Source organism: Haliotis rufescens, unplaced genomic scaffold (assembly GCF_023055435.1).
Source record: "Haliotis rufescens isolate VD_foot unplaced genomic scaffold, xgHalRufe1.0.p SCAF_5, whole genome shotgun sequence".
In the NCBI taxonomy this organism is placed as follows: domain Eukaryota; kingdom Metazoa; phylum Mollusca; class Gastropoda; order Lepetellida; family Haliotidae; genus Haliotis; species Haliotis rufescens.
The window spans coordinates 37365632-37378079 of record NW_025964223.1 but is presented as its reverse complement, the minus strand read 5'-3'; the positions used below and the strand labels follow the sequence as shown (position 1 = coordinate 37378079).

The window sequence follows — 12448 nt, the reverse complement described above, 5'->3', positions numbered from 1 at the left end:
TTGAACACCTGAATTATTTACAGGTCGGGGAAATATGTATAAAGTGACTGAACACATGAATTATTTACAGGTCGGAGAAATATGTATAAAGTGACTGAACACATGAATTATTTACAGGTCGGGGAAATATGTATAAAGTGACTGAACACCTGAATTATGTACAGGTCGGGGAAATATGTATAAAGTGAAAGAAAACACCTGAATTACGTACAGGTCGGGGTTATATGTATAAAGTGATTGAACACCTGAATTATTTACAGGTCGGGGAAATATGTATAAAGTGACTGAACACCTGAATTACGTACAGGTCGGGGTAATATGTACAAAGTGACTGAACACCTGAATTACGTACAGGTCTGGGTAATATGTATAAAGTGACTGAACACCTGAATTACGTACAGGTCTGGGTAATATGTATAAAGTGACTGAACACCTGAATTACGTACAGGCCGGGGTAATATGTATAAAGTGACTGAACACCTGAATTACGTACAGGTGCGGGTAATATGTATAAAGTGACTGAACACCTGAATTACGTACTGATCGGGGTAATATGTATAAAATGACTGAACACCTGAATTACGTACAGGTCGGGGTAATATTTATAAAGTGACTGAACACAAGAATTACGTACAGATCGGGATAATGTGTATGAAGTGACTGAACACCTGAATTACGTACAGGTCTGGGTAATATGATTCAAGTTACTGAACACCCGAATTACGTTTCTGGGTAATATTCAAATCAGCTATACACTTGAATGACGAATCTGGAAAATATTTATTGTGGTTATACACGTAAATTGCGAGTCAGGGTATAATATTTAAGGTGAGTAATATGTACTCTCCCAAACAAGTAGGGGCTCAGGTAATAAAAAAAGTTATGAACGGTCCTTAAAAGAGAGATCAGAATTGAAAATGACTGCAAGAGATAGAACGGTTTCGGAAACAAAACCTAACACCACAACATCCGACACACTGCATGTGGGTAGGTCATTCTTGATTTTGACACTTCAGCGATAGATCATCAACTCGCCCTGAGCTATTTGTATTGTTGATTTCCATTATCCACTGTAACGTGTAAGCTCTCTACTCTTACTTTATGCAATATTTGTGATCAGATTTGAAATGTGTCGTATTCAACGTGTTTAACGCCTTACATCTTCCCGAGGCAAGGGCGTTAACTGACTTTAAAAGTCCAGTTTCCACCCTTGCCGAACTAGGCTGGTATTATGGAGTTACATTTTGGTTGAACTAACGAGTGTATGCACAGTGCAATCAAAATCGTGCAATGAAATCGAAATCCGGTTCGTAAACCGTTGTGCAGATTTCGGTCGATTGCAGGATTTGCAAAGCATGTGCACTGCCAACTCTTTGTCAACAGATATTTTCCCAAATCGTTTCATATTTTTAATCAATGTGCTCACTTGATCTGATTCACTCCACGATGTAAGACCCGTTATATTACAATATAGATCTTAGATTATTGATCAGATCGTCTTAACTGGGCGCCGCCATTTTGTTTGAAGCAAATGCAAGTGGTACGAAAGGTGGAATCTGATTGGCCCATAGGAGAGGCTTAGAAGGGACATAACTCGTATTAGCCACTGGTTGCGCTACGATCGAGCCCTGGAATTCCAGCCTAGCTAGGCAAGGATGGAAACTGTACTTTTATAGTCAGTTAACTCTCTTGCCTCGGGAAGATGGATGCCTAAGGGCTATTGGCATGCTTCGAACTGGTAGAACTCAGCGAGAGGTCGCCAATATATTCAACGTGTCTCAGTCTGTGGTTTGGACTTTGGAACAGGTTTCATAAGACACGGAATGTTAATGATCGGCCCCGCACAGGGCACCGAAGATCAATAAAACAAATCCAGAAACCCAGGCTTGTAGAAATCGAATCTGAACAGCCAACAAAATCGCTGTTCATTTGCGCCAGGCAATCCGAGTTTATTTACGTTTGTTTGTTGCACTCACTGCAGTATTCCAGCTATATGACGGCGGTCTGTAAATAATCAGTCTGGACTAGACAGTCCAGTAATTGATACCATGAGCATCGATCCAAGCAATTGAAATGCGAAGACATGCATCAACCAAGTCATCGAGCCTAACCACCCGATCCGGTTAGTCGCCACCTACGACAAGCATACGTCAATTTACTGACTAGAAAATCGTCTGCAAGCTGCTAATTTGCATGCTGCACGCTCAGCGACCACGCGTTGTAGCACCGTAACCCGACGACACATTCTAGCCAGACGCCAATGGTGTTTAGATCGTAGAACTGGAGGAATGACCGATGGTCTGTGTAATGTTTTCATATGAGTCCATATTCACTCTGGACTTTCTGGATAGGCGTGGACGTGTCTCTCATCCTCCTGACGAAAGCTACGCGAACGTCAACGTAAGGCAACGTGACAATAGTTGGGGTGGGTCTGTAATGATATGGGATGGGATCACTGTTACTGCCAGAGCGCCACTGTTGTCCTTGCGCGTATCGTAACTGACTACCCCCACTTGCAAAACATCATCAGATTGCTATAGCTAGCCATCAGTCCTGACTTAAACCCCACAGTGCACGCCGCGGACTTGCTCGTGAGACGTGTACGCCGACGTTAAAGGTCACCTGCACATTAGCCGACTGGAAAAGACTCGCTCAAATTGTCACTGGGAGACTGTTCTGTACTTTCCCCCACCCATTACCATTATTCGATACCTCTTTATTTTTCAGTAATCATCTGTTATTTTCAAATAACCCCTACTTTTTTTGAGAGTATTTTAAGTGGCTAGAAACTTGAATTACGAGTATGGGTAATATATACTACTCAAAAGAAGTTAAAGAACACCAGATATATAATACACGATTTAGCAAATTGGTCATGGCATTATGTGTTATAACATTACTATCATCTAATGTTTGGCAACATGTTGCACCACGTCTGGGGTATTGCTGATCCTCCTGACACTTTCTGGAAACACTTCTGGTAGTCATGCAAATGAATTGAAAACATGAGCAAAACACAGGAATATTGTCGCCCAAACACAACGCTGCACCTGTCCTTAGCAACAACCAACACAATTTTCATGCTCAGCATATGAAAGTGGTGATGTTCATGGTGCACGTGCATGCTTTCCCTTTAAGAAGGCGATGATGATGATCGTGTTATCACACTTTCCAAAACCATGCCACAGAGACGACATCTGACTGATGTTGATAGAGGACGAGCTATTGGTTGGCTCCAGGATTGCCTTTCTTTACCTGAAGTGGGCAGAAGATTGCAGGTGTCTCCCTCTGTCATTCACACCTTTGGCATCGTTTTGCTGCCACTGGCGGAGTGCAAGAGCGACATCGTTCTGGACGGCCAAGGTGTACCTCACAACGTGATGACCGATACCTGGTTCTCCAAGCACTCAGGCAGCGTACATCAACAGCAAACAACCTCAGGTTACAGTTAAGGGCTGTCAATAACACAGTCGTTAGTGATCAGTCGGTGCGAAACCGTTTACGAGCTGCGCACTTGAGAAGTCGACGACAAGCAGTGAGACCACCTTTACGTCCAGTTCACAGAACAGCACGTCTGGCTTGGTGTCGACAACATGTGCGTTGGAACAGACAGCAATGGTCTCGTGTACTGTTTACAGACGAGTCGCGATTCTGTTTGCAGCTCAATGATGGAAGAATACGGGTGTGGCGTCGTACTGGAGAGAGATTCACTGATGCCACAGTACGTGAACGTGTCGCTTTTGGTGGGGGATCAGTGATGGTATGGGAAGGATTCAGTTGGAATCATAGGACTCCTCTGTACCATATTGTCGGGAATCTGAATGCTGCCAGGTACCGTGATGAGATTCTTGAACCCCTGGTATTGCCCACACTTCGTCAGATTGGTCAAGGTGCTATCCTTCAGGACGACAATGCAAGACCCCATCGCGCTCGGATTATCACTGACTATCACAGACAAAGGCAGATTACCGTTATGCAATGGCCTGCTTATTCGCCAGATCTGGCGCCCATTGAACATCTTTGGGATGCCTTGGGAAGAGCCGTTCAAGCTAACCACCCAACTCCTGTTAATCTCCAGCAACTGTTAGGATTTCTTCATCAGGAATAGCAAGCAATTCCACAGACAACACTGCGGCAGCTTGTTCGATCTATGCGTAGAAGATGTCAGAACTGTATTGCTTCCAGGGGTGGGCCTACCCGATATTGAAGGAACAGGATTATCCTGAACTGTAGTGTGTGACTTTTGATTTATAGGGTACATGCAATGCATATTGATTTGCTCTGGTCAGCTGTATGCCAGCGTTTCTTTCGTCAATGAAATGTCATGATTAAATACTTATCTTTCCCAATCAGTGTTGTTCCTGTGGCCACGATTTATTTTTTGAGTGATTTTGATAACTTATTTGGGTGTTCTTTAACTTCTTTTGAGTAGTATATAAAGTGGCTAGACACCTGAATTACGAGTCTTGTCGATGTATAAAAGAGGTTACATGTGTAAATATATCGAGTGTGGCTCTACATTTGTCAAATGATCATACCCACATAAATAAAGTAATTAGAACATGTCCAGCTGGGACCGCTGGTACATACAGAGAGCCGCAGACATACACGCATACACTTGCTTAGGAGGCATAACAAGTGGCTATATATACGCCTGTCACATTGTACGTCGCCATAGTAATCAGATATCATTTAATGACCAGGATACTGATAGCCATATGAAGAGGTACTATGCTCCATTGTCTGCTGCCAGTTGTCTAGGTCGTGCAGGTTGTAAATGATGACGTGAGCGAAACTTTGACATTAAATGTTAGACTATATAAATAATATATAAAATAGTGGGGTTTAAAGAGCTTGCCTAGCTCCTCAGCCTTAAAGCGCAACATAATCTCTGCTCGTTCATGTGGCGAGTGACATTTATACAGGGACTGTTTTGTTGAGAAATAGGTTTCAAACCTATCCAAAAAAAATCATGAAAACTGTGCACAAATATGAATTCAAATCGCTAGTTGTGTGTTGTCATGACTGGTCTTATGACATTTGTCCTTTTGCTGCAGTCGGGACAGTTTCAAGGTAGAATTATTAAATAGACTGTTCCCGGCACACGTCCGAGATTCCTGTTTCCGACTCCAAGCCCTGTTCAACCATGTGGCAATTGGACAGACGGGCGTTCACCTGTTTGTCCCTTAACTGCTGTGGCACCTGTTTGCTCGCCCGGTCCAGTTGTGTGGACACATTCCGATGTCATGTCCAATGAACCGGGAACTGGTCAATCTGTTTATTTGTCAATTCGCCGGACATCTGAACACACGAGGTGTGGGACACGGACACCGCTGTCGATTGCGTGTCTTATGGCAAGGCATTGGCCATTTCCGCGCTCCGTTCCATAAATCTCATCTAAGCGCTCGATTGATATTCTCACTAATCGCTTCATCTGGTTACCAGTCGGTTCAACAGGTTTCTCATTACGGCATTCAGGCACATGTAACGAACGAAGCCTTGTCACGTGTTTTATGTCTACTGGGTGGTTATTGTAACAACACGTTTTACATGTGTTTAACTGAGCGAAGAAATATCAAATTTGGCCACACATGGATTACCCCCCTTGGTAAATGAAACGAGGCCTTAACTAATTAAGACATTCAACAGGTCTGTCTGGACACTCGTATTGTTTACTCACCTTAAATAACAAACAACCACATAGCAATCTTGTCATAGCTGCAAAATTGTTTTATATCATGCTGGTAGTTTAACAGCAATTAGAATAAAAAATATTATATTTTCAAAAAGACAGCATCTATTGTTAGATAAGGTATGTTGCCAACCGACTTAGTGACGTCACAGCATGAAATTAGTAGGCCGATACGGTGTTGGTAAAATACAATGGAAGGAATAATGATTTAGCTCCACACAGTGGTGTTAGAGACCTCGGGCTGATACTTCAATATCCCAGCTTACCTCGACACGCAAACCACGCACACCTTGCCAACACTTGGAGCAAAATGGCCATATGTCAATAACTGTATCCTCTTCGAAAACTTACAAAACTTCATCGATTATGCGATAGTCACAGCTGCAAAAGGAAGGAGAATTTTCGGAAGGTGGGTTGCCTGTGAGAAGACGTCATGTTTGTCCGTGAAAAATAACCAGAAAGTTATATAGAGTTAGCAAGTCAGCGGTGCTAAATTGGTAAGTGTTGATGTACAGTAGAAACACTATTCACTTGACATACACTCTTGTTGGTTTTGACCTTTACCATTATCTGGTATACTTGAGGCGGACTGAAGTCGTGTGGATCTGTAAAGGAACACATTTCACTTTGAAGGCCACGGATTAGATTCATTCTTTAAATGCTTACACTACTTTTCTTCAAATCGTGTAAACTGTTTCCAAGAGTGAGTAACCTTTTGTCATACTAACGAAAACATGATGAATTATTTTATGTACTATTAGCCTGATCAACAGACTATTAGGTAATCTTCATTGTTTTATGAGCGGGTGGGGTTGGGCGTGTCCGAAACGTGCCCGGGGAGTGGAGGTAGGGGTCTCATATGTATGGTTAGTGTTGGGTTGGGAGTGAGGTTTAGAGAAACAAAGGTTAACAGAACATGTCTGATGAACTGCGGCGAATGTGTCGGTATGATCCCGTGTCTGGTTACTCCGCCATTGAGACATTGGGGCTTGGGTGTCTTCTCGGCTAGATCTCACGAGAGTTCGTTAAGATATCAGTTCATGGTGTGAAGACAGTGTATGTTGTACAAATCTCACGCGATCAGACACGACTTACCTTATATGTTACCGTTTTGAAACTGTTTTTGTTAAACAGTTCTTTTATGATCAACTAACATATCTGTGTAACAATAAACTAACTACAGACATTGAAACGAATAAATCGAGAATAGAGAGAGAATAAAAAATGAATTGCTTTTGGGGGATACAGTTTTTCTGAAGTTACAAAACCCAAATGTACGCTTTAATGTACGTTATTCGGCAACCTTCACCAAATTGGTACTTCAAGTCGCCGGATTGTGCACGTGCCGGAGAAGAATCAGTGTACCAATCAGACATGGATCAGGTGGTAATTTGTTTAAAAATTAGTTTTAATATTGTATGCATGTAATAATAAATTAAATCAATTTCGTTTATTTCAGAATATGGTCGTTTAAAGGATGTGTGTCTAAAGAAACCCTTGACTTCGTAACCTCCAAAACATTTGACGACCCGTGATGGCGAAAGTAATAGACAGACTGCGTATCCAAGGGGTATCCCCGTCTCGGGAAAACTCGTTCAGTTCTCACAGCGAAATAATTAAGCCACCACCCCCTCCTACAGAGAAAGCATGGGTAGCTAACGGTGACAATTTCTACATGCCCGGTCAGCGACCAAGTTGCAGTAAAGAATTTCTCAACAACAGCTCCAACCCTGCTTCCAGACGAATGGAAGTCCTCACACGCATGCGCACAGCGAACCAAGGCATCTCTACCATGGACACCAACTTTGGTCCGTCATCTATTCAGTTTGTGCTTCGTGGGAAACCAGTTCGGGACAAGTTGGGGAAATACGTAGGTCCAGACACATTAAAATTGCTCCCAGACAGAATTCAGCCTCTGCAGCCTACCAACACTCAAGACGTCGATCGTCAAATCCAAGTCCACATTGGGAAGGCGCATAGTGAGCCTACAAATAGCGCCGTGTTGGAGAAGGAGATGAGAGACATTAAAGCAAAGGACGATATCAGTCTTCCCGCTTTCGCATCCCCGTACTTCATGCTTGGTCCAGCGCTGTCTCCGTCGTATGGTAGTACTTTCATGGCCAAGAGATCATCTCGGTCTCAAGGGGAAGGGTTTGAACTTACTGGGCATAAAATGAAGGGGGTGGATAGCGGGACATCCAGATCTGGGTACAGTGAGATGTACCCTAGTATCGATAGCCCCCTACGTTCACCTCGCCGATTCACGCGCAACGCCTTCAAGGAGAGCCCGTCTCCACTCGTAGCCCAAAATCCTCAGGCGCTCAATCAATGTCTTAGTGTCAACCAGAGCATTCGCCTTCCCCTGGGAACCCAGAACGAGGCTATCAAGCTGAAACACTTCACCCAGTTCGTAAAGAAAGATGCCAAAGTGTGCTTCAATAATCCTTACAGAAAGGTGAAGAGAGAACGTCGCACCGTCGCAAAGACTGACACCCAATACCAGTTTGACTCTGTCTCGAGTTACGTCCATTTCAATCGGATCTACCAGCAGCCCACCCCCGGCCGGTCAGTGGCTGTGCACATCCCCCAGATGTCCGGCTTCCCCGCTCACTGCACGGACACCGTGCTGCTGCGGATGATGCTGGAGATGAACAGGCCAGGTGCGACTAGGTCTCCGGACAAGTACTCCGACGTGGCTGTCCACAGAGATTTAGATGAGTTCCTCATGGTGCGCTCACCTTCAGCCATCAGTAAAGCTGCCTCTGCCAACAGTAAGAAGACCGGGCGTAACAAGAGTGGGAAAAGCAATGTGGACACACCTATAGAGGAAGAGGGAGACTGTGCGTGGGCCGGCAACCAGGGGACAAAATCCGGGAAATCTAGGGAATCGGAAACGCAGGGCATGAATGCACAGAAGGTTCTAGAGGCTGATATGGTGAAGGAGGCTAAGGCTGTGCAGGAGGCTGGGGAAGAAAGGGAGGAGGTTCAGTTGCAGGATGAAGCTCAGCTTGTTGATGAAGGAATAGACGGATGTGTCGAGGAGGAAGAGGGCGTCAATGAAGACGAAGAAGAGGGTAGAGTATGATACGTGCTCTGTTATGGTACGGGACTCAAAATAGTGCGAATATAAATAGCTCATCGGACAAATGCAAAGCGAATAAAGGACCTGATGTATTATTTATGATAAACACGTTGTTTAAAATGACTATTTATTATTGTACCTCCTTCAATTTGACCTGCATATTTCTGTGATCTCATAATGATGTTCGCCATTTGAGCTATGTCGTATGCACAAAGTCAAATTCAATAAATACACCCATGGACACATGGAGGGCAGGTTGCGTGGCTGTTGTCGTCACACCACGACAGACGACTGTATATATATGTTGAGCCTTTTCGCACATGTTAATAACGACAGACGGGAGTGTAGCCTAGTGGTCCACTCGTAACACCGAAGACACGAGTTCGATTCCCCATATAGTTACAATGTGTGAAGCCTATTTCTGTTTTCCACCGTCGTGATATTGCTGGAATTTTGCGAGAAGCGGTGTAAAGACATACTCCCTCACTCACTCACTCACTTTATACCGACGGAGAGTAATGTATAAGTGGTTATGTTTTGTGTATCTGAAACTAAAAAATGCAGTTCTGATTAAACGTATTCACAAAACGTTAGTTTGTTGTATCTTTAACTATGTTAAGACGCACCATCAATACTTCACGGGTTTGTTGACGCTACTCCATCCGTCACTGCGTCGCTGTACAGTCGCCAACGAGTCAAGTCACTGCCTGGTCTTGTGCCATAGCGTTGCGGCCTGTATCTGTATGCATTACTTTAATGTCGGGCACAGTAGGATTTACACAAAGTTCATGCTTCTTGTTGTTTGTTGTTTGTTGTTTAACGCCGCATTCAGGAAAATGCCAACTTCTTGACGGCAGTCTGTAAATAATCGAGTCTGGACCAGACAATCAAGTGATTGACATCATGAGCATCGATCCACGCAAGTCAGCTACCCTAACCACCCGATCTCGTTAGTCGCCTCTAACGGCAAGCATGGGGTCCTAAAAGGATCCTTACAGGTTCAAAGTTCATGCACGAAGTAGGGCTCATTTGACTTCCATGAGTAACACACGGTCCCATTTCATGACCTGAGTAAAGGGCTCCCCTCACTGTGCTGTTCAGTGCGTCGTTGCGTCTTATTTCAACCCACATTTGGGCATCGTTCCAATGCAGTAGACGTGTCGATAAAGGCGAAATTTGTTAAAGAAATCGAGACAATCGGATATCACTTGAACAGGCGTAATCTTACAGACCTTTCATGTGCAAAAGGATTTGATTTTCATTAATTAAATTGAGAAACTTTGCTGATGGCTGTTTCGGCGTCTTTGTCATGCATACATACACAGATGTTTATACTTAAAGAATCAATAATTCTTCCTCTATTTGTGATTTTTGGCATAGCTATTTCTTCACTAAGGACTTATTTGTCAAACCATGCATGTGTTTTCTTTTCACTCTGGCATCATAAAAAGGGGAATTCCCAAAGCGTCGGGACTGCAAGCAGTAAAAATCAATTTATTTTAGATAACAAAAAATATTACTGCCCTCGGGCTGCGTTAATCAAGAATGATTGTCTTCAAGCAACTGGAGCTTTTTTTCGTGTCGACGTGCCTCGCTGCGCTGTGGGGTGGGTTTTAATCAAGTTACGCGTCACTGTTACACTGCATAGCAACCGTAACGTTGTGTTCCTCATAATAAAGAAGTTGACATCCATATATTCTCTTCCTTAACCGTATTATAGTCCTGCATCACGAATGTGGAATATATGTATTTTATTAAATCAAAACCAATCTAGATTATAAAAATGCAATTCTAGCTAACTCTATCCCACATGAAATCAGCACCAGTAAAGATTATTTTTAGAGGAGTAAATGTGTGGACTGACACGCGTTTTTTAAAAAAAAAAATGTGAACAGCACACAATGGTTGTTAGCTACCAGGAGCTCACAAAACACTTTGGTTTTACGATTAAATAACGTAAATCAGCGTTATCTACAACGTGGCCACCCTCATGACTTGCCACGGACCAGTCGTCCACGTGTGGCGTCACGTCAACAAGACAGCCATATTCGGTTGGTGCATCTACGGAATCGATACTAAACAGTATTGTCACATCAACAGCACGGACAATTTCTGGTTTGAGATCAACTAGCGGCAGATTAATGCGCAACCGGTTGAGGGAACTCAACAACCGGCCACGTCGTCCAGCCATACGTCCAATGTTGCTCCCACGTCACCTCCAGGCACGCCTAGCTTGGTGAAGACAGCATCTGAGGTTCTGAAGACAAGATTGGTACAGAGCACAGTTCACAGATGAGTCAAGGTTTCATCTGGATAGCTCTGAAGGTCTTGCAAGGTCTACAAGCGTCAGGAGAACGTTTTAGCGACGTCGACCCTTGCGTTACTCAACGTCGTTTGTTTGGGGGTGGAAGTGTAATGGTATGGTGTGGCATCACAACTCATGGGAGAACACAACTCATCATTGTTAATGGCAATTTGAATGGCGTAGGCTACCAGGACGACATCAAGATAATGTTCTACACTTTGTGCAATGTAGGGACGTAAAGTCACGTTGCAGCAGGATAATGCCCGCCCACATGTTGCACGTGTTGTAACACTTTTGAGGCAGGATATCATAGTTGCATTGCCATGGCCAGCTGTTTCTCAAGACCTCACAGAACATGTCTCCTGTTACCAGGTATGGGTTTTGTCAACGAATCGTTTATGATAAAACATGGATAAGACGAATGGCTAAATATATATTAAGTTGTTATTTTCAATAACATAACATTTATATCACTGTATATGAAGCACGGTTGCCTTTGTCCGCTTGTGTAGACAAATGTAGTTACGCCCGAAACAAGAGTCGACTTGTATATACGAGGGGTGTTCATTAAAGATTTCCCCTTAACCACTTAGGGTTATCATATTTGGTTGAAATTTCACATGTGTAATGATACATGTAACTATGGGTTATGTCTGAATTTGCAGCACCAAACTATTAATCTTACCACTTTTACAGGTGTTATGATCGAGACGGGGTGTGACAATGGAGCCAGTAGAATACCGAGCAGTGATTAGGTTTTTATATTTGAAAGGTCGCACACCAAAAGAAACTTTCGATGAAATGAAAGCAACTTATGGGGAAGATGCCCCATCATATGACGTTGTTAAACACTGGCATCGCCAGTTCAAGTGTGGTCGGACATCTGCAGGAAACAGCTGCCATTCCTGGTCGCCCCCATTCAGCCATTGATGAGGACACTATCCATCAAGTGGAGACCGCCATTTTGGCAGACCGACGTATAACTGTTCGCCAATTAGCACAAGATGTCAAGATCAGTGTAGGGTCTGTGGAAAAAATCATCCATGACAATTTGAAAATGCATAAGGTGTCTGCACGATGGATTCCCAGGTTGCTCACACCTTTCCAAAAGCAGGAACGAGTCAATTGCTCGAAGGATCTTTTGGACATGTGCCAAAAAAACCAGGCAAACTTTTTTGACAGATTTATCACACAGGATGAAACATGGGTCCATCACTATGATCCTGAGACTAAAGTTCAGTCGATGCAATGGAAGCATGTGGAGTCACCACCCCCAAAGAAGGCACGTGTCCAACCCTCTGCAGGCAAGGTCATGCTCACGGTGTTTTGGGACCAGCACGAAGTAGTGATGATGGATTTCTTGGCAAAG

The 12448-nt window shown here is 43.6% G+C and overlaps 1 protein-coding gene across 2 annotated transcripts; it reads left to right on the top strand.

Moving 5' to 3' along the window:
• The first annotated feature begins 5941 nt into the window (after positions 1–5941).
• On the top strand, positions 5942–9355 carry LOC124116338. 2 transcript variants are annotated; one of them, XM_046477639.2, is made up of 2 exons: positions 5942–6101; positions 7152–9355. In XM_046477639.2, exon 2 carries the CDS (start codon positions 7227–7229, stop codon positions 8775–8777), a length of 1551 nt encoding a protein of 516 aa, XP_046333595.2. In that variant the 5' UTR covers positions 5942–6101; positions 7152–7226; the 3' UTR covers positions 8778–9355. The 2 variants fall into 2 exon arrangements, with proteins under 2 accessions (XP_046333595.2, XP_046333594.2); XM_046477638.2 differs by having other exon boundaries at positions 5942–6189.
• The last annotated feature ends 3093 nt before the right edge of the window (positions 9356–12448 follow it).

Excerpts from the sequence above, each read along its gene's own strand:
- LOC124116338 (XM_046477639.2), top strand. The coding sequence starts at position 7,227 with ATGGCGAAAGTAATAGACAGACTGCGTATCCAAGGGGTATCCCCGTCT.